Here is a 27,920-nt window from a genome sequence, read left to right on the forward strand (position 1 = left end):
AGTTTTCCATATTTTAAAATCCAAATTTTCCATATTTAAAAAAAAATCCATGTTTTCAGATTAAAACGGGTTTTAAAAATATCAGATTTTAGATTTTTTTTTAAATATCCATTTTTCATTTTTTTTAAAGAAAATTCAGTTTTTATATATTTTTTTTAAATTTCCACATAAGCGAAAAGAATTAAAAAAATAGAAAAAAAATATATTTACATGTGGCAAGGAGAGTGTATGTCACTCTCCCATAAGAGAGTAGATCTCCGGTTTCAGGGTGATAATTATTCCATTTTAAAAAAGTTCAGGGGAGTAATAGGACCCTTGAAAAGGTAAGGTTTGTCGTAGCAACTACGGCCAAAGTTCAGGGGGGTAATAGTGTCGTATCCCTATATTTATAATAGGTTGTTTTTTTGGCATTAGAATATACATATTTTGGTTTTGTATTGTTACTGTATTTTATGTTGTAGCTACTGATACAAGTTCTTTATCTCATTTTTGGGAGTTTGTATTTGTATTATTAATGTATTTTTTGTGTATATATTAATTATATGCTCAATTTTTTCACATTTGATTTTGTATTTTATTGTATTTTTTTATATTGATAATAGGTTTATTTCTTTGGCATTAGAATACACATATTGTTGTGTTGTATTTTTTACTATATTTTATATTGTAACTACTGATACAAGTTCTTTATCTTGTTTTGGGGAGTATATATGTGTTTGTATTAGTATTGTATTTTTTTTTTTGTATATATTAATTATAGGTTCATCTTTTTCACATTAGAGTGCACTTTTTTATTTTTATGTTGTATTTATGATTTATATTTTTCCTCTTCTAGTAAATCTTCCTCTAAAGATTTTATGTTCATTGTTCTGACAAAAGAGTATATAGACGTGTTTTATATTTATATTGTATTTCTCAGATATTGAAATTGTGTGATTTATATTTTTTCTCTTATGGTAATTCTTCCTCTAAAACTTTCTGGAGAATTATGAATCGTGAAAGAAGGTATCCATAAAAGTAATGTATTGAAAGAGGGATTCCATTAAAGGTCAAATTGTATCCTACATTGTTGGTAATCAATTACTAGTATTTTTTGTAAAAAAAAATTTGATGGTATTATAAGTAAATAATGTTATAATATTACCTGTATAGGAAATGAGGTCTTTTTGGACTTTTCTTTTGGTCTAGTGGCCGCACCATGTCTTTTTCCCTATGTTAACTATATATAGTGACTCAAATATATGCTCATTGTGTCTTTTTTTTTTCTTGAATTTTGTTCATCTAAAACTAGACTCTGTTGTATTCATAATGCATAAAAGGAGGGAGGCAAGGCCTGACCTCCTTTTCTTATATAGATATAAAACTGTTGGACCCAAAATTTGCAGAGGGATATCTTGAGGGAAAAATAAGATTATATCTCCCTTCTCCTATATAAAAGTTTAACTAACAAAAAAAATTGACTTTTCATATCTGATCCTGAGTGATGGCAGCTGCCATTTATCCATGAAAAAAGGGCCTTTCGCACCTCTTGGTAGCTGTTGGAGAGAAGAAAAAATTCTGCCTTCTGGAAATTTTGTCTCATCCTTGGCTAGCCAGTCTGCAATCTGGTTTGCCTCTCTTAGACAATGGTTGAAGGTGAAGTTAAAATTTATGGTAGAGTTGATGGCCTCTTCAATTTCTCTTCTCAACTTCTTGTTGTGGAAGTTCTTCTGATAAATCATATCACAAATAACTTTAGAGTCCATTTCAATAGTAAGGTTGTTGATGCCATGGGAGATGCACCATTTAATCCCAAAATTGACATATTTGATCTCTGCTAGGTTGTGATGATCACACTTAATCGGCATTGAATAAGCCATGACAAAATCACCATGCTCATTCCTCACAATCCCACCAATTCCTGTTGCTCCAGATTCTTTGAAAAAACTCCCATCAGAGTTCAACTTGAATCTACCACTTCTTGGCATGTCCCAATGTACTTGTTTCCAAGTCTAGACTGGTTTGAGTTACTCGATCTTCTCGCACATCATTAGCCATTTCACCTGCAAATCAACTAAGGGAAAAGATTTGGCTAAATCAGCCTTAACATTCCATCAATGTGAGAGATCATAGAGTACAAATTGTAGTTAGTATTCTCTCTATATTTATAAGAGGTGTAGCTTTTCCAAATTTCCTAGCCAATCATGATAGGAACAATGTGATGAACCATATTGTGAACTTTATTCTTTGGTTTCCTCAGCCACCATTGCATAAGGTTATCTCTGATGGAACCAGGATAGTACTAAATACCCAGAGGATTTCCAAAGAATTTCCACAATTTGATCGCAACCTCACTTTCAAGAAAAGTATGTTTCAAAGTTTCATTTTTTGGAACTCTGCAGTAACAACAATCTGTCACCTCATTAATACCAAATCTTGTAATAGTATCGTTGAAAGGAAGCTTTCTATGAAGCATCCTCCAATTAAGGAAGGAATGTTTGAAAGGGACACAAGGATGCCACAGAGAATTCTTAGGATTGACTCTCATGATACATTGCCAGGCACTCTTGTTAGTATATTTGCCATCCTCTGTTAATTTCCAAATAAGATAATCATCACGATCCTATGCACTTGATATGAATCCCACTAACAATCTGAACTATTTCCTCAGGGAAATAGTTATTAGGTTTATCCATATCCCAATTTTGATCCAGGAAGAAAAAACACACTTTGGTCATGCTAGAATGAACATAGTCAGAACCAAGACTGGCAAGGGGACCCTTACCAGTTCAATCATTCCACCAAAAACTACACTTTCAAGCATTCACAATCCACTGGATATTTTTTTCCATCTTGTTCTGCTACTGACAAGACTTTTCCATAAATTTGAGTTACCACGGTCCTATAATTTAGATACAGGGTGAGCCCTGATGCAGTATTTTGCCCTAGTAAAATTAGCCCACAACGATGGTGAAGTTCTAAACCTCCACCACCTTTTAACAACACAAGTGTCATTAATCTCCTCCATAATTCTAATACCAACTAACCTTCATCCTTAGGAGAACAAAGGGAGCTCCAAAAACTCCAGTGATGATTAGCTTTGTCACCTTTAGCACCCCATAGAAATCTGGCAAGGTGTCTTTCTATAAGAGTCAAAGTTCCCTTAGGAGGACTCGTAGTAGACAAAATATACAAAGGAAGAGACTGAAGCACATGTTTAATTATAACCATTTTGCCCCCAAAAGAGAGCAATTTACCTTGCCAACCACTTAGCCTTTTGATAATTTTAGAGACCATGCCATCAAAATAACAAATTTTCTTTTCCCAATAAAAATGGGACAACCAAGGTAGGTAAAAGGCATTTCTTTATCCATAAAACCAAATGGATTTCTCATTCTATTGATTCTGCCTGCTTTGGTGTTGGGAGCAGTGATAAAAAAGCTCTTGTTGACATTCATCTTTTGCCCAGACGCTTTCTCATATCTGTGAATCTGTTTCATAATGATCCTAATAGTATCATCGTTACCAGCACTGAAAATTACAACATCATCTGCATATGCAAGATGATTAATCTGAGGGCCCCTGCTATTCATAGTGGAAGGAGTGAATTTATTGAGAAATCTAGAGAGAACCTCAGACCCAAGCATAAAAAGGAAGAGGGACAGAGGATCCCCTTGTTTTAAGCCTTGGGATGAAGTTAAAAAAAAACCTTTTCTGGTACCATTGATGACAATAAAATACCATATATTAGATATCATATTCCAGACAATGTCAATCCATATCTCAGAGAACCCAAACATCCTCAAAACAGCAACAATGAAGGCCCAGGACATTCTGTCGTATGCTTTTTCCATATCAATTTTAAGAACAATGTTACCTCCTTTATTAGGCTCCTTGATACTTTGGATAATCTCATAAGCTAGCATAATATTTTCAGTGATCAACCTATCCTTAACGAAGCCACTTTGATTAGCAGAGATGAGCTTTGTCAGCAAAGAATTGAATTTTATTATTGCAAAGTAAGCACCAGCTTCGGTCTTACAATTTCTTACACTAATTTTTTTTTCTTGCACTCACTCTAGCAACTCTCTTTGTTTCTCTCTACTATTTCTTACTAGCTCTCACACTTCTTACTTCTCACCTGTTACTTTATTTCTTACTTAAAACTCAAATGACCACCTCTATTTATAGGTGGAGATGGAATGATCTAGTGAGAGAGATATTTACAACTTTCTCTAGAATATTCCTAAATATATTTTTCTAGAATCACTCTAAAATTCTCATTCTAGAGTGAGTGCTCTTCCCTATTCTCTACAACTCCTTAATTATTCTAGATTCTTCATGAAATATCTAAGATATTAATTAAGTTGGTGATGAATTCTTAACACTCTCCCTCAGCACCAACTTAATTTGTTCTTTGTGTAATTTGTCGACGATTCGAAAACTGCGAGACATCGATGATGTCCATTACTTTGGAGTATCTTCTTCCGTCGGATTACTCCGGTCTCTGCCTCTTTGAAAGCTTCTTCAAAGGTAGTAGTCTCTTTGATATTGACCACCTCAGCTAACGATGCATCTATATACTTGGGGTTTGGATATTTTATCCGTGTAGACCTCCTTAGCTGCGGTTGTGGTGCTTCTTGAACTTCCTCTTGCAACATATTTGGAGTTTCACAGGCTCCAGTTTGCCATGAACTTTTCTTTTCCTTTTGTGGAGATATCTCTTCTGTATGTGATTTATGCTTTTCACATACTTCTGATTTTGCCCTACTTCTTGTCCTTGCTTGAGTTTATGTTGCGGCTGCGCAACGATTCTCTTGAATTTGATAATGTGACTTCTTCGTACCGCCGTGTCGGTGATTCATCAAGTACCACATAAGTTGTCTCAGTTGGCATGACATAAATTGACTCTAATCTTATTTCGTTCATTATTGGTGAGCTTGTAAATTCCAAGCTTCGATATACTTTTACGTCATCCGGTCCAAATACGACATAATTTCCTGAAGCTATTAGTTGCGACTTGCGATACAGATAGTAAGTTCTTTTTCATACCTGGAACGTGATAGACATTCTGAAGTTGCACTTGTCTCGAGCTATGACAAGGCACGGACACCGTCTTGCCAATGTGAGTTATTGGCATTCTTGAATTATTTGCTGTCACCACTACCCGTCCGCCCTTATATTCGCTCATGTTGGTCAGCTTCTTTTCATCACCGGTCATGTGATTAGAGCATCCCGAATCAACGATCCAATCATGTTCATAATCGACCAGTTTCTCACTTACAGTTGCAAGTGCAAGCTCATTTTCTTTGTCAAAGTGATAGGTGACAAGCTCTTCCTGTCGATTTCTTTCTTCAACTGCATAAGAAGTCTCGAAATCCCAAGCTTCTTTTTCTTTCTTGTTTTGGGTAGAAGTAGCTACATTACCTTCGGCTTTCTTGTACCAACAATCTCTGGCGTAGTGTCCTTTCTTTCCGCAATTGTAGCCCTTGTCTCTTTGTTGGTTGTTGAAACTTTTGTTTGCCTGCTTGTTAGATGGCTGGCTTCTTTGATGCTGATTCTTTTGGTCTCCCCCTGGCCGAGAGCTTCTCTCCTCATTCCTTTTTCGGTAGCCTTGCCTTTTGCTGAAGAGCGCCTTAACTTCATCTTTTATAGAAAGATTTGATAATGGCTTATCCAAGTCTTCTTCATTTGCCAACAGATTTTCCAACTTAGATAAAGTTGGTTCTATGGCCCACCCTCGTGTAGCCGTAATTATGCCTTTATACTCCGGCCTTAGACCATGAACAATGATTCTCCTCATCCTTGTCTCTGTGATTACATTCTCTGGATCTAATTTTGATATTTCATCACATAAAGATTTTACCTTTGAGAAGTATTGATTGATCGTCATGCTACGCTGTGAGATCTACAAAAGCTCATTTTCAAGCCTTTGTAATCTCGCATCATTCTTCTTCGTAAAAATCCTTGCCAGCGTGTCCCAAGCTTTTTTGGGTGTCTTGGCGTTCTTAATCCGTTGCAGGAACTCATCTTCGACTGTTACAGTGAGAGCATACATGGCCTTTCCAACTTTAACCTTCTATCTTTTGGTACTTGCGCCTTCGGCATCGGTTGGTGGTCGGTCTCGAGCCACCAACAATATCCCATAATTCCGAGAAAATAATATTGCATTCTCGTGCTCCACGATCCGTAGTTGCTCGCGTTGAGCTTCTCAACGCTATTGTGAGTGCTTGCAAAATTCGGCATTTACTAGTGCCTCTTGACTTGTAGCCTCCGACAGTAGCTCATAGGATCTCCCTTGAGCTGCTACCTCTCTTGATTAACCAGGCTCTGATATCACTTGTTGAGTATCGTCGGGCACAATAATCGGGCACGACTTGAATTTTGTTGTGCAAAAGTGAGGACCGAACTTCGGTCTTACAATTTCTTACACTATTTTTTTTTTCTTAATTTACTTAACTGAACTCTCTTTGTTTCTTTTTACTATTTTCTTATACAACAAATGACCGCTCTGTTTATAGGTGGATATGGAATGATGCAGTGAGAGAGATATTTACAACTTTCTGCAGAATATTCACCAAAAATATCTTTTAATCACTCTAATTCTCATTCTAGAAATGCTTTCTTCCCTATTATACAACTCCTTAATTATTTAGATTCTTTATGAAATATCTTAGATATTAATTAAGTTGGTGATGAATTCTTAACATATTTACTTGATTTTAGAATACGTGATATGTTTCTGTAACTGAGTCATGTTAGATGAATGTTTAGTGCAATTTATTTTAATTTTTTGAGGTTTCTTTACAACTTCGATATAAGAATTCAAGAGGTAATAATTGATTTTGAGACAGGAGAAAAACACATATAATATTATGAAACATTTTATTCTGATAATTTTACCTGGGGTCTATGGAAGTTTATCCAACATTAGTTGTCCACAATATGAGCTGTAATATTCATAAATAGATTTTTTGTAAGGAAAAAGGAATGGCTTGAAATTGATGAACCCTACCACGAAAAATCTAAATCTTGGATTATCAGTTGTCGAAGAAACAGAAAGCAAATAACATGCAGATGGAGAAAAGGTACATTCATACATATAAATGCCTCTAAAAAGGGAAAAGGGAAAATCCAAAAGAAAACCAAAAGCTAATTGAAAAAGACAGATGCATTAGTGTCATTATGAGCATATGGAATTTGGGACCCAAACCCCAACTTATTATAATCAAAAGATGTGGCTTAGAGTTGCCCGGCCCCATAAAAAATATCTACTTTTTTTCTAATTGACAAATTGCTAAATCCAGCAGGTAACACAAAAATGCTCTGATTTTTTATCTAATAAGACCTTTTTATATTCTTCATCCGAGTGTTCGGTATTTGTTTTGGAATCCCGAATAATTCGGATTTGCACCACTAAGACCCATTAAATGAGAGCGCAAACTGTCAAGATTTTTATCATTCATAGGGCTCGAACCCGAGACCTCTGGTTAAGCGTGGAGGGATTTTATCTTGGTACCTAGGCCATATTCAAATGTCCAGATCAGATGAAATAGTTCCACTGGTATTTGCCGATCTGAATTAATTTGGGATTGAAGTGTGGTCAATTGATTGAATGTCAACTAATTCATTTCTTGTCTAATTAACAGACAAAAGCAATTCTTGAAACTGCAGGGTCAAGTAGAAACTGCAGGGTCAAGTAGAGGTATCAACCCATCAATTTGGTTCTGTATGATATTTGAGGTTGAGAAGCAGTTTAACATTTCATATGTCGACATAATAAAGAAAAATAAATAAAAAGAATTTGAAGTGACCTCTCTTTGCTGGCCACTTCACACTGGCTTTTTGGGGTTGGAAAAGGAAACAAAAGAAGGAAGAATTATCTTTCTACTTACTTTATTAAGTTGTTTGGATTTGAAAAGGAATAGTACTTGACGACCTTTTTGTAGATTCTTTAGAGGCTGAAGCTATAATCTGCATGAATTGACTATCCTAAATTATTTGTGCAATGTATCTTAGCATTGCGGTAAAGTTGTATCCGTTATACCTATAGGTCACAAATTCGAGCTGTATAAGCGGGAAATTTCCTAAAATGTTTGCGTTAGGATAGGTTTCATCACATCCCTTGCTTGAGGTTTTCACTTAGGCTTCGCTAACATTTGATCTTTCGCACAGTTAGGGCTGCCCTTAGTACCTTAGCAGTTGGTGTTATTGTAAACACGTTTCTACAGTAAGTTCTATTTTTCCATAAGAATAATCTCTGAAAAGCCCTTCTGTTGATATAGTTTTATATCTTTAAGTCCTTGGAATGTCTCCTTTGAAACACATCAAGAACAGACACATTCTCTTAAGATCATAAAGACTTTAAGCCACCAAGAAAAATGGTACTAATAGAGCTGGGCTCTCCAAACTAACTTTGACATTACTTTAAATATGTTACACCTGGTGGATCTAAACATCCCTGTGATCCTCCTTCTAGTGTTAGCTGTAAAAAGATATGTACATCAGAAAACACACAAAAGTAAAACCAAGCCAGACACTAGCTCTTATTGGTAACCAAGAAAACTATAAACACTGGTTTCTACAAAAGCTTCCCCATGTGATGACCATATAGAATTCTTTGGAGGTCCATAAGATCATCTTTAGGCTCTTTGTTGGAAGCTGATAGATCTAGATAAAGCTGCAGGGTTAGCATGCAATACTGGAGATGTATTAGCTTTGTAGTCCTTGTCATCACTTTTTGGTTGCAAGGCCTTCAAAAATTCTCCTCTACTAGCAGAATCATATTTAATCCCAAGTGTTGACCATATAGAACTCTTTGCAGCTTCATCAGGATCATCAATCCGCAATGTTTTTGGGATCAAAATAGACCTCTCAGAGTTCTTTTGTTCTGATTGTTCTTTGCCCTCGGGATTGCTTGGCTTAAGCAAATCCCCTTCTCTTGAACGCTTCCCTAAAGGTGAATTAGGATCAGAACATGATGTTTTCTCGTTTGCTGTTTGCATAGGTGGACTCAGCCAAGGATTACTCCAAGGAGGCACACTGCAATTCCAATAAGGTGCTGGGAAGAATGGCATAGGGAAACCAATGGGGCAAACAGCCGACATTGGAACTGCACCATTCCATGGAAAAGGCCAAGGTACTCCGTGCAGGCAAGGGACTGGAGACGGGAAGCCATTTGTGTTCTGCATAACTGCCTCGTTTGACTCTCTTTTACCTTCTTCCACCATCATATTTGAATTCGGGATGCAAGAAGAATTCTCGTGTTCTACTTTGTGAGAACCAGTTTGGCTACCATTCGATATCCTTTTCTCTGCTTGATTTAGAGCCATAGATTCACTCAGGGGCAAGTCAGGACCAAAGGATAGAATAGTGCCATTTGGTTTGAATATTGGATGATGAATTAAACCATTTGGAGATTCAATTCTTGATCCTAGTAATCCTTCTGAGATACTTATATGACGATAATGAGATGCAAGATTCTTGTTCTTGCGACGACCAGCTCCCACGGGGAGATTCCTCATAGTACCACCAGCAGTCCAATACCTCTGGCAGCTCCTGCAGAAATGACGAGGCTGGTTCACATTGTTGTTATTATAGTAACAGAATTTTGTATCCGAACTATTGCAACGAGGGCACGGGAGAATCTTGTCTGGCTTCTTCAGATTGTTCTGCTCAGAATTTGTGGCGTTAGTCGGTTCATTTTCAATCTCGGATGATTTTACTGCTTGAGAGTCTTCATCAGTAGAAGATTTAGGACTATTCTCTGATTCTGATGAAGTCTTAGGACTTTCTGATTCTTCCATCATCTGATTTTCATCTCCTATCATATCATCCTAAAATAAAAGACAAAACTTTATGAGCTACGATACACGGTGTGAGCTAAAATCGAATCTACAAACCTCTCATATGCAGTTCACCACAAGTTTGAAACTTTTTCATAAAGTATCCCTCTTCAACTATTGTAAACAGCACAGAGTACAGAAAAGCTGATTCTTTCTCCAATTTTTTTGGCTACAAATTATATGGTAAAGGGGGTAACATCATCGAATAAACACATAACTTATGATGCTGGAATATCTAAATTGGTGCTTTAAATTCTCAAGTTAATCAATAATCCCTAAATAGAATAGGCAAGTAAAAGAATATTAAGCAGTGCCAGATCTAGAACTTCATATGTTTGGTCTCTATGCTTACTTATAACTACTTCCTGGAGAACTTACATTAAAAATTACTAATGATTAACAATTTAAGCAAAAATGAGTTAAGCTAAATCACCAATTATATGGTAAATAGGAAATAAAAGAAATTACGTAGTAACAGATCTAGAAATTCATATGGTTTGTTAGGTATGTTCACACCAATTACTTTTCTGACTTAAACTACCTCTAGGAGAACTTACTTTAAAAATGAATCACCAATTAAACAACAGCTATGGAATTGATCCATTCTTTCCAAATTACTAAAAACTTAAAATTGAACAATTAACTCATTTGGGTCTCTAGCATATGACCCCTCAACATCTAATTCAACAAAAAATACTCAATAAACATTCTAAAAACTGTACCTTTACAGTTTCTTGATTTTCATAATCACTTCCTTCACTGCTTGCTTTACTACCACTTGAAGTCTTACCGGAGACAACCACCGGAAGTATCTTACCAAACAACTTAATCTCTGAATCACACGTCATTTTTTTTTTCAGAGTAAAATGAAAAGATAATTCAACAAAATGAAAAGCAAAACTCTTGTAACAGTTCTTGTTTGAAAAGTCTTTTTTTTCTTTTTCTTTCAGAGATATGGTTTTAGAAGCAAAAACCCTGTTGGCGTTGTATAGAATGGGATTTAGATATCCTTTAATTTAAACATGGTGCCAGGTCACAACCCATTAATTTTCTCAGCCACAAGTTTTAATGGTGGGACCTTTATACTAATTTTAATTTTTCCTTTTCGTTGATCATTCAGATAATAGTTTTTTATTGTTTAAAATAAATAAAAGATTGTGTAAAGGTATTATTCCTAGTCACTTATTCAATTTTATATATGACAAGGTGAGTGAGTCTTTAACATTACCTTTTGGTCCGTTGAAAAAGGTTGACACTTTAACGTGGCTGGAGAGTCTTTTAACATTAACTTTCCAATATATTTTAATGACATGATTTTCAGAATAATTTTGATATTTTGTAGTAGTATATATTTTGCTAATATATCAAAAATATTTTCTTCTTTCTACTCCTTGCTCGCTCAAACATTCATATAAAATAAAGTACATACAGCATTAAGTCATAATTTTACTAAAATATTAGTATAAATTTTTAAAAGATTCCGGTAATAAAAATTGTTTGACTTCGATAATGATTTAAGTTTTATACACTAATAATATATAGATTCTTTAGTGAAATTAAATTAAGTTGATTTACAATGATAAAATAAATTTCATAAAACACGTAATATGATAAGTTATAAATTAATGATAATAACATCTTATAATCACAAATCCGTTGGAAAATTGATACTCCCTCCGTCTCAATTTATGTGATATAATTTGAGTAGGCACGGAGTTTGAAAAAAAAAAATTGAAACTTGTGATCTGAAACAAACCATACATATTTGTGTGGTTGCAAATTATTTTATTAAGAATTAAAAAAATACAATTAAATTATTTTTAAAAACGTATCACTTTTTGATAGAATATACATCTTTCCTTGCCCTACTCATGGCCCCTCTGTCCTCAATAGGTTCGGTAGTTGTACGGTAGTTATGGTGCACCGTAGACTGTTCAAAGAACCCTAATTGTCGATCCACGTGTGTAAGTTTAACTGGATTAAAGATGATAAAATTGCAGTTACCTAAATATTTGAAGCTGAAAGACACTGCATCTCTGGAGTATTTATTACTCAAATGTTTTTTTAACTATCCATTCACTTCAATTTCTATTCGATTCGTTTACTTTAGGGGGGCCTTTAACTTTATTATATGTTTCGATAGATAGTGCATGATAAGAATCAAAATAACAGGCCACTTTATAATGTGTAAATGGTAAAGAATGAGAAGATAAGAACAATGCAAAATTATCTAATTCCTTCCACTTTTAACTCTCCTCATCTAATAATAAATTTGATCTTCTTCTTTTGCAATTTGTTTTATTTTATGTTATCATCTCCCTCAATCTCTTTTACTGTACTTTTTATGCCCCACCTCCTTTATATTTCATCCTTTTTGACTATCTTCTTAATCTAAATATCTAATGCATACTGATTTATCGAATGGAGGCAAAAATAATAATGTAAAATTCTAGATGTATTGCATCAGATCTACCCATAAAGGGTGTGTGTTAGCCCGTCACCTCAGTAGTTAAACTTCCATGTAAATCCTAACTGATTGCCTATATACACACCATATTATGGGGTAGAGAAATAGGGTGCTTATGTCCCCAAAAATATTCCTCGCATCTACAAGAGGATATATCTAGGTTGTGGAAATTTTTCCCGCTTTGTGATAATTCTGATCAACTGATAAGTCATGATTACTACTTATTAGCTTCTACAAGGAGAAACCGTGAAGTTACACTTGAATCGCTTAATACATTAGAAAGTTGTAATTGTATGTGAGAAGGATGAACTGCTCCGGAAAAATAAAAGAAAAAACATGTTACCGATACATACTATTTCTTTGTCAATTGTACCACAATTTTTTTTTATCAAACATACAATATCAATCACTGATCAGCATTTCTACGATAGACTTTTTTTCAATTAAATCGTCAATCTCTATCATAGGCTGTTTCAAATGGCCATATGTGTCGATGCCTCCATTATCAGCTAGCACGATATAAACTATGAATAGATTTTAAGTTTCCTGTTTTAGTAAAACATTTAATTCATAAGTTTTTGAAAAAAAAAAAAAAAATCTCACAAGCTAAGTTAATAAACAGCTAGTGCGTTGGCTACGTAAGATAGACAGCTCGATATGAAGAAAGGATTAAAAACTATGTTATTCTTAAACTAGGAAACCAATTTAACATAAGTATCTTAATCAATGTCATTAATTAAAAGACACTAGTTTAAGTGGATGGCACGTGTTATGCAGCCATAACAACTAATAATAATCAATTGCAACTACGTTAGACTTTGTAAATCCGAGATATTCTCCCCTGCCTACTAGGAACATTGGAGAGATCAACATATGTCCAATTTAAAATTCCTAATATAAAAAGATATAAAAAGTGCACGACATATCCATTTGTCCTATTTAGGTGTAAAGTCCAGCTGATTATTTGTGTCTATATAAGATTAATTTTAGCATAATCTTTAGAAAGAGACCTTTTAGTTTAAATCTTCCCACCCACCCCCTTCTCCCTTACCCCACAAGCTTTCTAAACTCTAGGAGTCATTTGGACCCTTCAATTTGGACACGTTGGGGCCAATGGACGAGTAAGTATAGATTAGTCCAAAATTAGGTAGTCACTCCTCTTCATGCTTTAATCTTTAGCAGAATCATGGAAATTCGGAAGCCGAAGAGGTAAGATATGTAGCATATGCTAGCAAACTTTGGTGCAAATTAATAACATGTTTGACCAAGTTTAAAGTGCTATTTTATTTTAAAGGAAGTGCTTTTTTTGAAGAGTTAAGTGTTTGGTCAAGTTTTTTAGGAGAAAAAAGAAGTTTTTATTAGTATTGGAAGCTGTTTTTCATAAGCTAAAATAAGTAGTTTTCCAAGAAAGCACTTTTGGAACCTTGGAAAAACACAAATTGCTACTCTAATTTTACACAAGTGTTTTTTTAAATTGATTATCCAAATACAAACTAATACTCTCCAAAAATACTTTTTGGAAAAACACATTACAAACTAAGCAAATTTTAAAAGCTTGGTCAAACGTATTATAATTTGAATTAAGCTTTTCGTCGGGGTTACCACTTATCGTAAAATAGTATTATCTGTTTTAAGGTTTTTGAGAATCTTAGATTTTAAATTCAGGGATGAGATCTAGTCTAGTGTATTCCTTGACTTTATGAAACTAATAACTTTGATTCGAACCCTTTATATGTGCTAAACTATCCATGAAAATGTGAAGAAATCGAATTTAGATGGAGATTACAAGTGCGCAATTCCCTTTCAAGAACAGATTGTCGGACGATAACAAAAATTACTATGAGAATTTACCCGAAATATATGTTGGCGATGATGTTTCGCCTGAGTTCATGGTTTCTTAAATGTGACCATGTAGTGGTTGGAACTGGTACAGTGACGCACAAAGCTGATATAAAGAAGTTTCAGCTAGCGACAAGATTGAGAGCTGATTCCAAGATTACTGGAGGAAAAATTATCAGGGTTGAAGGCTTGAATCACATCCAATTCTAGATCATTCATGGCCAAGAAAATTGCAAGATAGAGTGGCATTGGATGGTGATGCAGCAGGGTACGTGTGAGCCTAATTTGTTTTTATGAGTGGGGTGAGATATGAATCAAGATCAATGCCTACTATGATAGCAAATTGAATTGTGTAAATCATTTATTTAAAAGTTCAAATTATTAGAGGAAATATATACTTTAATTATCTGATTATATTAGAGATAAGGGTCAAAAACACACCTCAAGTATTATTTTTTATTTTTTTAGTTTCCTACCTAAGCTATTACTAACTAGTTAGGAAAACAGACCTCAACTATTAGTTGCACTTTTCCTACCTGATAATTGAGGTAGGAAAAGTGAAAAGTTGATAGTTGAGGTATGTTTTGCTAACTAATTGGTGATAGTTTAAGTAGGAGACTCTCACACCTGATAGTTAAAGTAGTAAACTAAAAAAAAAAGTGATACTTAAGTATGTTTTTGACCCTTAATTCATTATATTATGTCTCAACATATACGTGACAAAATGTTCAGGGGAAGGGATCTGTTTTGCAGCTAAAAGTGGGGGAAGGGATATATATTTTGCAGGTAAACGTGGGCGGAGGCGATTGTGGAAGGGCCTGCCAATGGGAAGAGAATTGTGGACGAGAGTGATTTGAGGAAGTCCTTATTGGGCAACTTACGAGGTTTTTTACAGGTCAAATCCAGCAAGAGGGGCGTTTGTGGAGATGTTCTCTATGAATACGTGCAGAAGATGACATCTGATAGCTATTTGTACAAGAAAGTAGCACCCGGAGGCTGGAAATCCTATTGAAGACTTGAAGCTTGCTGTGAATACAATTGGTAGGCTGGTGAGAGCTAATGCACTAGGGAAAAGGACACTATGTGTCCAATGGCTCAAAGTAATGCCACATTTGGCCAATATTTGGGCCTAATATCCTTAGGAGTCCGGTCGGCCCAAAATAATGTTAAAAAAATGGCCTACGGTTTGTTAAAATAATCTAAAATTTGCCCCAATGTACCCCGTAAGGCGCTTAAAAAAAACAAAGACTTTTTTACGTGACGCCATTAAAAGGGTCGCTACGGTATATATACATATGTTGGAATTATATATACACTTTATATACAAGAATTATACAGTTTATATACATATCTTTGGAATTAATCATACATTTATTACACGCATATTATACAATAATGATATGATATTTATTTTTAACATATACAATAGTGATACATATTATATACCACAATGATACGGTTTCTATAATACATTTTTTATACATATGGTACACTTTCTATACAAAAATGATACATATTATATACAAAAATGATACAATTTTCTATTCTATACGAGACGCACTGCTTGTCGATACACATTATATGCACAAATGATCTGATTATATACAAAAATGATACATAACTTAGTGATTCATATTTTATACGCTTTTTATACATTACTGATAGTCGATACATATTTTATACACAAATGACACATATTATATATAAAAATCGCCTCAAACATTTTTATGTTTAGATTTTTATTTGAAAATTATCTTATTTAAATTTTGACTAATGGATGGGATTAGTTTAGTAGGTATAATTTGGGTTTAGAAGAACTTTGACCACCAGATGGAATTATTTTCACCCCACCGGCCAATTATGTCCTTTCCCCAATGCACTATGGAGGTAGATAGACAAGCTATGTATGATACGCTGTATTATTAATCTTCATTGTAATCGAAGATTTTACTATCTCTATTACTTTGTGACTTGTGAGTCCCCATCCTCCCCCCTAAAAGAATAATTACATGTTAATTACTTCAACTCTAAGCACCGCCCTCAATTTACGGGAGCAACATGTTTAGTTAACACCTCATATAATATACTCTCCCCTCTTTGAAATGAACTGAGACAAAAATAGACTTAACACATTCTATTATGATAGGTTCATCTGGTGCATTCATACACTCCATCAATTTAACGCAGATTAAAATAAGATTATACTAGTTGATGCCAAACAAAAATGCTGAATTATGCACCCCCTATAGTTAAGTAACTTCACTAGCAATATATCATTATGTCACAAACTGCGGGAGCTGTATTGAGCAAAATGTGGACTAAACAGCGGTTAACATACAGAACAATTGGCAGTCAATTCTAACAAACATGCAGCTGTCTTCAATATCTTGGCTTCCCTCCTCTCCCACGGCCACGCCCCTGTCCACCTCCTTTCCCTCCACCGCCACCACCTTTTCCACCACGAGCCAAATCTTTGTTAGCTTCATGTTTTACTTGCATGTTCTCTGGGAGAGGCAGAATGTGATCAACACATTTCCTGAAGCTAAAATCATCCACAGAACCATCCTCCCTAATGACAAAGAAGCAGCGACTTTTAAACTGAGGATGAAACCGGATTTGGAATGCGCGAATCCCTGTACCAATCTTTCTCTCTGGCTCTAAATGACCTTTCTTGAGCAAGTCAAGCAAAACAATGTGCTCGTACTGCAATACAGAACAAACAAGATATAAGTGATCATTATATCAAGCACTCACAAGTGACTTAAAAATACTAAGGTGAAGGCGAACTCATATAATTTCCACTTCACAATTTTTGGAGCATGTCGAATACCGTGACAAAATAAGTGTAACAATTTGCCCCCATCAAAAAGATAAATTAGGCAACAAAAAAAACAACTACACCTCAGTCCCAAACAAGTTCGAGTCACTCTTTGTATTAGATTAGATGATTCATCATGAATTGACAGGTTTTATGTTGGTTGTCAACTTACTGCAACCCTCCTTGTTCATCAGGGTTTCAGACCAGCATTGGGAGCAAGCTTACACAAGCGAAATTAGGCAACAGCAACGAAGTAAATTGGAGCCTTAGAAACAAAGTTTTCAGAACTGAGGATCAAAGAAAACCATGAAGCAAGCACCATGCCGAGAAGACATGAAACTTGGAAAGTTCAAAAAATAAAAGTAACTCTGCATAATATTGATGATCATCCTGAGTCCAAACAGATGAACGACTTCAAATACAACAATCTCATGTTCCAGATGAGAAAACAGAGTCTGCCAGCAAGAAAATGTATCAGAAAGCAAGGATCAAATTTTAGGCGATGAGTAACTAACCAACCAAAATACATTACCCAGCACCTTTGAACACAGGACACAATTATAATCAGTATTATACAAGGAATGGAAACTACTACAATTTACCCAATCATGGTCATGCAACAAATGTACCATTCAATACTCGCTTCACATAATACAACACTAAATGCATTTTACTTCCGATTCACTACAGGATAAAGATAGAACCTGCACTACGTTGGTTTTAGCATTTTACCTCTTTATATTTGCTAAAACCAACTAAGTATATGGGAAATAGGAGAGGTGCAATCTCACAATGAGTATCACATGGCTCACATGTTACAAGAAATTGGTTACTTGAGTTATCCTTGATTGAGTAAATTTTTATAGTTGTATACACAAACAGAAAATAAATCTACCACATCCATCTAAATGTTGGATGCTTTACAGTTGAAGCAAGTTTTGGTTGAATAAACAAGTACCCCAATTGGTACCACAAAGCCTCACAAAGGAACAAAACAGAGTATAGTGCAATTGATTGACTGATAAAAACATAAAATTCAGCTAATACTCTAAAGAAACGCACTTCAGACCCTTCCATGTAATATATCTCTAGAAATCCCACATTTTCAGCCTACGTATGATAAACTAAAACCATAGACCCAAAAACACTACAAAGACCAAATCTTGCTTTATAGAACAATGCAAAGTCAATCCCCTAAAGTTTTTATGACTATGCTGAATTGGCGTCTATACATACAGTCAAACAACTAAACTTTTAATACCAAATTACTAGGGTGAATGTTCGCTACATGAATCATCTATATCCATTTTGCCTAATGAGATAGGCGTACTTACGTGGGCACAATTCCGTATTCCAATCATTCACACAATAACAACAACATACCTAGTGTAACCCCACAAGTGGAGTCTGGGGAGGGTAGACCTTACCCCTACTTTTATGGGGGGGTAGAGAGACTATTTCCGATAGACCATCAGCTCAAAAGATTCCAATCATTCAAATATCTATATAAAATGCAGTAATATCTACAACTACCACTCTGTTTCACTCCAAAATTAAAGAAAAAGAAGTAACCTTGTTGAGGTTGAGATTGGGAGACCAAGAATGAAGAAGCTTATGAAAGTAATCAAACATCTCCACAGACGACCCAAAGTTCTTAGGACCCACACTAACCGGACACCCCGACCCGACGTCTTTCTTTTCTTCTTCTAAATTCTCAAGTCTTTCTTCTTCCACAGACTTGTCCACCTTCAGCTTCTTTGTGGCCTCTTCATCGTTTTCCTCCTCCCTTGCACGCTTCGATCCTCCATTCTCTTCCGTAGTATCATCGGCGGCTTCAGCTTCAACATCCATGTCCTGAGCCGCCGATGTGTCATCTTTCTCGGCCTCTACCACAGCTTCGGTGGCGGCGGCTTCAGGTTCTGTTTCTGCCATTGCTAAGCTGTTCAAGAAGGAGCAGTTAGGAGTGTGGTTAATGAATAAACTCTAGGGTTTTGACCCTCCTTTGTAGTGGTAAGTTACTTGGAAAGAATTAGTTATCGGTGATCTTTAAAACCTAATTAAATTTGAGATTAAGAAAATTAAAATTTAAAATGTATTGTTTTAAATTTTTTAATTTTTTATAAAATATAAAACGACCTCAACTTAATTCAAAAAATTCATCAATTCCCTTTTCCTTCTCCTACCCCTCCCACGCTCCACACCCCCTTCCCAAATTTTTTTTTTTTTAAAACAAAATTTTGAATTTTTTATTTACTTTTTAATCGACCACCCCCTCCTCCTCCCACCCTCCTCCCGCTCCCCCCCCCCTCCCAACCAAAAAAAAAATTGTTTTTGCAACCCCCACGCTTCTGGAAAAAAAAATTATTTTGAAAAAAAACGTTTTGAAAATTTTTATTTTATTGCACCACCCCCCCCCCGCCCCCACAAAATGCTTTTTCTTAAAAAGACATTTTGAATTTTTTTTTTTTTGTTTCTTACTTCCCCACCCACCCAAAAAAAATTAATTTTGTTTTAAAAATAAAAATTTGAAAAGTTTTTATTTTTGGTTTTTTGCAAGCCCCCTCCCCCCGCCCCACTCCAAAAAAAAATCTTAAAAGGAAGTTTTGAATTATTTTTTTTTGGGTTTAGGAAAAGTTTGGATAAAATTCAAGTTGTTGTTATTATGTGTTTGTAGTGAAATAGATGGTTTTCTATTGTTGTCCTGTTATGGTTCAAGGTTTAGAAAATATATCCAAAGATAGTTTTTTTGTTCTTGTCCTGGTATTTATCTAGTTCTATTTGTAGAAGATAACCAATAGATTTGTAGTTATTGCAACAAATTCTACACTTTTTGCAACAAGTAGACAATCTGTTGCAATGACTCAGTAATCTGTTGGACATAGCTTCAGTTATTTGCTTCTGTTCGTAGAAGACATCCAATAAATTTTTAGTTGTTGCAACAACTACAAATCTGTTGGAGATAGCTTCGGTTATTTGCTTCTGTTTGTAGAAGATATCCAACAGATTTTTAGTTGTTGCAACAAGTTTTACACTTGCTGTAACAAGTAGATAATCTGTTGCAACAACTACAAATCTGTTGGATATAGCTTCAGTTATTTGCTTCTATTTGTAGAAGATATCCAAACAAATTTTTAGTTGTTGCAACAAGTTCTACACTTGTTGTAATAAGTAGACAATCTGTTGCAACAATTACAGGTCTGTTGGACATAGCTTCAGTTATTTGGTTCTGTTTGTAGAGGATATCCTACAGATTTGTAATTGTTGCAATAAGTTCTACACTTGTTGTAACATCTAGATAATTTGTTTATGAATCAGCAAATGTTGAGGAAAGATATAGTCAAACTGGCAGCCAAAGTGACAATCAATCCTCAAAAAGAGATGAAGAACAAAGCCAAGAAGCAGTATATACAAATGAAGAAAATGAAGAAGAACTAGAAGATGAAAAAACTGATGATGGAAATGAAGTAGATCAAGGAAATCTGATACACCCCAGAAGGTATTTGCCGAGCAAATTATTACTTAAGTTGTGGTATTTGGAGGCTGTTGAACAATTTCTATTTTTTTTTTTTATCCTTTATGTTATTTATGAATGATGTTTATGAACTTATTTATTTTGATTAGTTATGGTATTTGGAGCCAAGGTGGCCGTTAAACAATTTCTATTTATGAACTTATTTATTTTGCTTACTAATTGTTGCAATAGATGCATATAGTAGAATTGCTTAGTTGCTTAGTTGTTGCAACAAATTACTCACCTTGTTTAAAAAAATCAAAAAATTGCTTAAATTATTGTAAAAACTAAAAAATACGTCGTAACAGATGAGTTAATTGTTGCAACAGATGTGTTAATTGTTGCAACAAATCATACACTTGTTGAAGAAGTTGCAACAAGTTACTAATCTGTTTCAACGGATGGATCAGCTTAAACAAGTCACTAATATGTTTAGACAAGTTGCCTAAATGATTGCAACAGATCATACAGTTGTTGAAGAAGTTGCAACAAGTTACTAATTCGTTCCAACAAGTAACTAATCTGTTTAAACAAGTTACTAATCTGCTTAGACAAGTTGCCTAAATGATTGCAACAGATCATACAGTTGTTCAAGAAGTTGCAACAAGTTACTAATCCATTCCAACAATTAACTAATCTGTTTAGACAAGTTGCCTAAATGATTGCAACAGATCATACAGTTGTTGAACAAGTTGCAACAAATTACTAATATTTTTCAACAAGTTACTAATCCGTTCCAATAAGTAACTAATCTATTTAAACAAGTTACTAATCTGTTGCAACAGATAGTACAGTCGTGGAAGAAGTTGCAACAAATTACTAATCTGTTTCAACAAGTTACTAATCCGTTCCAACAAATAACTAATTTATTTAAACAAGTTACTAATCTGTTGCAACAAATCATACAACTGTGGAAGAAGTTGCAACAAATTGCTAATGATTTTAGTAGATATGTATATTGATCACTAAATATGATTGATTTCCACTGTTTATCACTAAATATGGGTGAATCAAGTAGTTCACACCAATTCACTCCAATGATCACTCCATTTAGTGCGTATTGGACTTAGTCGATCATCTACATGACCCAAAACACCATCAAATTGCTCAAGTATATATATTGATCACTAAATATGATTGATTTCCAGTGTTTATTGCTAAATATGGGTGAATCAAGTAGTTCACATCAATTCACTCCAATGATCACTCCGTTTAGTGCATATTGGACTTAGTTGATCATCTATCCTGACCTAAAACACCATCAAATTGTTTAAGTATATATATTGATCAATAAATATGGTTGATATTGTTTATCACTAAATATGGGTGAATCAAGTAGTTCACATCAATTCACTCCAATGATCATTCCGTTTAGTGCGTATTGAACGTAGTTTATCATTTATCCTGACCCAAAACACCATCAAATTGCTTAAGTATATATATTGATCAATAAATATGGTTGATTTCCATTGTTTATCACTAAAGATGAGTGAATCAAGTAGTTCACATCAATTCACTCTAATGATCACTCCGTTTAGTGCGTATTGGACTTAGTTGATCATCTATCCTGACCCAAAACACCATCAAATTGCTTAAGTATATATATTGATCAATAAATATGGTTGATTTCTATTGTTTATGACTAAATGTGGTTGATTTCCATCGTTTATCACTAAATATGGTTGATTCCCTTTATTGATCACTAAATATGGGTGAACCAAGTAGTATCATTAAGAAGTGTAGTATGTGCAATAAGTGTAGTATCTGTTGAAACAACTGTAGTATCCTTTGTAACAACTGTAGTATCTGTTGTAGCAAGTGCAGTACCTGTTGCAACAACTGTAGTATCTGTTGTAGCAAGTGTAGTACATGTTGCAACAACTGTAGTATCTGTTGTAGCAAGTGTAGTACTGTTGTAAAATTGTAGTATACATTTGTAGCCCAAGTGTTGCAACATTCGTAGTATATTATTCAAAGAATCGTAGTATAGTGCAGAAAGAATATAGTATCTATTCTAAGAATATATAATTATATCTAATCCATTAAGGATGTTAGTATATATATATATTCATCACTAAATATCGTTGATTTCATTTGTTTAACACTAAATATGGGTGAATCAAGTAGTTCACATCAATTCACTCTAATAATCACTCGATTTAGTGCATACTGACTTAGTAGATCATATTTCCTGACTCAAAATATTATCAAATTGATTAAGTATTATATATTGATCACTAAATATCGTTGATTCATTTGTTTATCAGTAAATATGGGGAAATCAAGTAGTTCACATCAATTCACTCTAATGATCACTCGATTTAGTGCATACTGACTTAGTAGATCATCTTTCCTGACTCAAAATGCATCAAATTGATTAAGTATTATACATTGATCACTAAATATAGTTGATTTCCTTTGTTTATCACTAATTATGAGTAAATCAAGAAGTTCACATCAATTTCACTCTAATGATCACTCAATTTAGTGCATACTGACTTAGTAGATCATCTTTCCTGACTCAAAATACTATCAAATTGATTAAATATTATATATTGATCACTAAATATCGTTGATTTCATTTGCTTATCACTAAATATGGGTGAATCAAGTAGTTCACATCAATTCACTCTAATGATCATTGGATTTAGTGCATATTCCTGACTCAAATTACCATCAAATTGATTAAGTATTATATATTGATCACTACTTATTATTGATCTCCTTTATTTATCACTAAATATCATTGATTCTCTTTGTTGATCACTAAATATGGGTGAATCAAGTAGCATCCGTTGCAACAACTGTAGTATCTGTTGCAGCAAATGACATAGTTGTTGAACAAGTCCTTACTCTTGTTGGATAAAACACAACAAGTTACCCACTTTCTGCAACAAGTCACTCCACTTGTTGAAAAAACCCCAACATGTAACTTAGTTGCTGCAACAAGACATGTCAGTTGTTGCAACAGATTGCTTATTTGCTGGAAATCTTTTAGCAGTTGTATAAAACACAAGTTACTAGTTGTTGACACAAGTCCTGTTACTTGTTGGATAAAACCCAACAAGTTACAAAGCTGTTGCTACAGATTCATTACTTGTTGAAAACTGTTCAGCAATTTATTAACAACAATACACACATTTGTGATTTGAACATGATCAACATATCGTATAAACCAAGTTCACAAGTACCAAGAACATAAATTAATATTCTAAAAAAGAATAACATTAAAATGTCATAAAGTTCCAACAAATAACTATTATTACAACACAGTGCAATTAACAACTATGGAGCATTTCAAGTATTGGACAACAACTACAAATGTTGGATATTTTCTACAAACAGAACCAAATAATCAAGCTATGTCCAAAGATTAGTAGTTGTTGGAACAGATTGTCTACTTGTTGCCACGAGTATAGAACTTGTTGCAACAACTATAAATCTGTTGGATATCTTCTATAAACAGAACCAGATAAATACCAGGACAAGAACAAAAAAATCATCTATCGGATATCTTTTTCTAAACCCTGAACCATACCAGGATAACAACAAAAAAACCATCTATTTCAATATAAACACACTACAACAACAACCTGAATTTTATCCAAACTTTTCCTAAACCCAAAAAAAAAATCAAAACTTCTTTTTAATATTCTTTTTGAGTGGGGGAGGGGGATGGTGCAAAAAAAAAAAAAAAAAACTTTTCAAAACTTATTTTTTAAACAAACATTTTTTTTTTAAGGGTGGGGGGTGAAAAAATAAATAAAGAAAATCTAAATTTTTAAATTTTTTTTTTGGAGGGTGGGGTGGGAGGAGGGTTGCGAGAAGGAGGGGGGGGGTGAAAAAACAAATAAAGAAAATAAAAAAAAAATTGGCGGGGGGTGGGGTGGGGGGCCGAGGGGGGCCGAGGAGTGGCGTGGGGGCATGGGGTCGGGGGCGGGGTCTGGGCGGGGGTGGATCAAAGTGTTAAAAATAAAACTTGAATGCAAAGTGTTAAAAATAAAGTTGACGGTCAAAGTGTCAAAATGAAAACTTTTAGGCAACTTCAAAACCCCTTAATCACTAATAGAAAATTATCACCTCCACCTAATAATTAAAACTTAAGTCACCTCTCCTAAAATAATAAACTAAAAAGTCACCAATAATTAAATGCCCCAAGTTACTCCGGGATGCACTTGCAAATTCACACTGTTTAGTGTACTCTTTAATTTATGTCCCAAATATGTGTTCTCTTAATTTTTGTCTTTCAGCATTTTAACTGAAAAATAAGAGGACAAAAGTCTTTTTGTGGGATATAAAATTCTTTTGGCGAGGCATAAGTTTTGTACTTTTGCATTATAATACTCATAAGTTATGCCGGACACGATAAAACTTTTAAAATAATACACATTTTATGCTACATAACCTAATTTCTAAAGAACTTATGCCCAGCAAAACAAAGGTTCGGTTTCAGGAGATTAAGAACTCTACAAATGTTTCACAACTTATTTTAGGAGGGCATATTGTGTTTAAGAAAAACACAACACACAGACCCACACATATACTCTAGCATCCTATATTAGCTACTATCGAATTTTTTTTCTTTTTATAAAGAGCATATGCCTCAAAAAGCATAACTCTAGTTTCCAAACAGTACAATAGATTCTGGAAAACACTACGCCACCTTTACTGCATAACTTAATTTCTAAAGAATTTATATTGAGCGGAGCAAAAATTCAATTTCAGAAGATAAGAAAAAAAAAATTATGCTGAACGAAGCAGATCTGGATAAGTAAGAGTGCCTCCATCCACAAATTTTCAATAAATAAATAGCAGGGGAAAAATTAAAAACCACGGATAGAAGAGGCAAAAATTAAAGACCGGTGCGTTGAAGGAAAATCCGTGCAAAAACTTAAATGTCCTTTAACAAAACCCGACATCTTAGAAAATGATCAAAATAATCCTTTATGTGTAGGGGTTGGACTATTTCGACCCCCAGTGTGTATCATCTAACAAATATATAATCCTTAATGTATCTAAACAGTAAGCTGCTTTTAGAGCCCGTTTGGATTAGCTTATAAGCTGTTTTTAGCTTTTTTGAGTGTTTGGCTGGCCAGCTTAAAGCTATTTTGTGCATAAAATAAGCCCAAAAAATAATTGAGCCCATTTGGCTTAGCTTATTTAAAGCAGTTTATAAGCTGGAAAACAGCTTATAAGCCAAAAAAAAAAAAAGTTAGCCTACCTCAATTTTTTTTTTTTTTGGCTTATAAGCAGTTTCCAGCTTATAAGCTGCTTATTTTAAGCCCATCCAAACAGGCTCTCAGTCCAAAATTTCAAAACTACTTTTTTGTCCTCGAGACTTCAGTTGAACTCAGCGGATATTCTTTCAAGTTACTATTTCAAACACAAAAACATGAATAATACCAATTCAAAAGACAAAAAACGTTCATTCCAATAATGAACTCCAATATGATTCAAACATTTGAATTTGTGGGAATCCATAATATGTAACTAAATTCATCGAAATCGAGCATGTTTCAATATCGAAGTGTATTGATAAAGGGAATCAAAGGAGAAACAAAATGAACTGAGATTAATTGAACAATAATTGGAGACAAAACATATGGCTTCTTCTATTCTTTCTCTATCTTGTTCTTTTGAAATTTAGCTTGAATGATGAAACTTCAATATTAATGAAATAATGACAAACAAGAAGAAATTTAACTTGACTACACAAGAAATTTTATTTACAATCACTCATTTGGACAGCCTTAATCAAATTTAAAAGAAATTGAAACACTTTATTTATGATAATTATGAAAATTATATGTTATCTTATTATTGACAAGCGCAAAATACAATATAATTTCCTGAAGCGTTTCGCTAGCAAAAAATAGTAAGTATAGTTTAAGATCGTCTCTGCAGGGATTAGTGTTATTAATAAGTCAAACAAAGTCCTGCTCGATATTATTCAGGAAATCAATTCTTCAGAGTTTTATGGTGTAAACCACGAGTAAAATTTTTTACTATTAAACTAAAAGAACGAAAAAACTTAGAAATTGATCAAGGGTTACCATCAATAGGAGAATTAAGGGCGAATGACAAGACTGGTTAAAAAGAAATACTTAGGATTAATAATCGTTCAAGGTTATTTTACGAATGGTTGTTGACTTTTTCGATTTCAATAAATGATCAGTCTATCTCTATATTTAAACTCTTCTTTCAAATGACCTAAATATCTTCAAGAATAGACTAGTTTATAACCCAAGAACATATGTAGACTAGTTTATAACCCAAGAACATATGCCAAAACTATCGAATGGATTTAATAGAAGGAAAACTTCTCTCGAATATCTTCCTATCTTGATTCAAGAACAATTCAAGGAAGTTTTTACGATTACTCAACGAATTGCACTTCACCACAATATACTAGCACAAATATTCAATAAAGTAGTTCTCTTTCGATTAACCAAAGCCTAAAACAAATTTTTAATTATTTGCTACTTTGCTGCATTGTCAATAAAGCTGGCATGATTAATAAATAAAATCTCCCAATAATAGAATACTGATCAGTTTGCTCGATGAAGAATGTGGTAAATTAAATAGATTTTTCACCAATAAAGAAAAGAAAAAGAAAAGCTCATTTACAGAAAAAAGTGGTAGGTGTTATTAACATGACACTCACATACGAGTAATAATAAATAAAAGAGAAAAGATATCATTTCACCCTTGAACTTGGCACGAAAACTCACTTTAGCAACTAAACTTAAGTTGTATTTATATACCCCCTTAACAACTTTCATTTCAATTATTTTCCACCTCTAATGCTGATGTGGCAAAAAAGAAAGAAGAAAAAGAAATTTAGGCAAGTAAATGACATAAAAAGGTGAGCCCGCTAATATATATATATTATTATTATAAAATCAATAAAATAAAATAAAAATGGGCCTTTTCTCTTTCTTCTAAACCACCTCCCCCCCCCCCCGGGTCCTCTTCCCCCACCCGCTCCTCTTCCCCACCACTGCCACCTCCGCCACCATCACCTCCTCCATATCCACCTCCACCACGGCTACCACCATCGTATCCGCTACCACCATCGTATCCACCACCACCACTACCATACCCACTAATTCGACCACTACCAAATCCACCCCCACCTCCATAACCACCACCATCAAAGTCATAAAGTTTTTAAATTTAATCCCAATTCTTAATTCGGAAAAAGTTACCAAAATGTTATGAGCTGATTAATTAGGCATTTGAATTTCATCATCTGGGTTGAATATATTCTTTGAAACATAGTCGTCTTCATCATTGTCGTCGATCAATTTCATCGGGAAAAATGGCGTCGGCGATTACTTTCCGGCCAACCAAACCCACATTAATTAATCTATCTAAGAAATGAATTTCATATTTCTTTTATTATGTAATAAAACACATTAACCAAATTTGTTTACAAAGAAATAGAAAAGAAAAGGAGAA

At 34.2% G+C, this 27,920-nt stretch overlaps 2 protein-coding genes across 2 annotated transcripts; both read right to left on the minus strand.

The window, feature by feature from the left end:
- Positions 1–8,361: 8,361 nt before the first annotated feature.
- On the minus strand, positions 8,362–10,789 carry LOC132052389 (cyclic dof factor 3-like). The gene is made up of 2 exons (XM_059443903.1): positions 10,547–10,789; positions 8,362–9,815 (listed from the first exon to the last, which is right to left on the minus strand). The coding sequence occupies exons 1-2, from the start codon at positions 10,670–10,672 to the stop codon at positions 8,622–8,624; spliced, it is 1,320 nt and encodes a 439-aa protein (XP_059299886.1). The 5' UTR covers positions 10,673–10,789; the 3' UTR covers positions 8,362–8,621.
- A 5,465-nt stretch (positions 10,790–16,254) lies between these two features.
- Positions 16,255–18,912, minus strand: LOC132052391 (protein EMBRYO DEFECTIVE 514-like). Its single transcript, XM_059443904.1, has 2 exons — positions 18,521–18,912; positions 16,255–16,833 (listed from the first exon to the last, which is right to left on the minus strand). Exons 1-2 carry the CDS (start codon positions 18,878–18,880, stop codon positions 16,510–16,512), a joined length of 684 nt encoding a protein of 227 aa, XP_059299887.1. The 5' UTR covers positions 18,881–18,912; the 3' UTR covers positions 16,255–16,509.
- Between the last annotated feature and the right edge of the window lie 9,008 nt (positions 18,913–27,920).

This window comes from Lycium ferocissimum, chromosome 4 (genome assembly GCF_029784015.1).
Source record: "Lycium ferocissimum isolate CSIRO_LF1 chromosome 4, AGI_CSIRO_Lferr_CH_V1, whole genome shotgun sequence".
NCBI classification, from domain to species: domain Eukaryota; kingdom Viridiplantae; phylum Streptophyta; class Magnoliopsida; order Solanales; family Solanaceae; genus Lycium; species Lycium ferocissimum.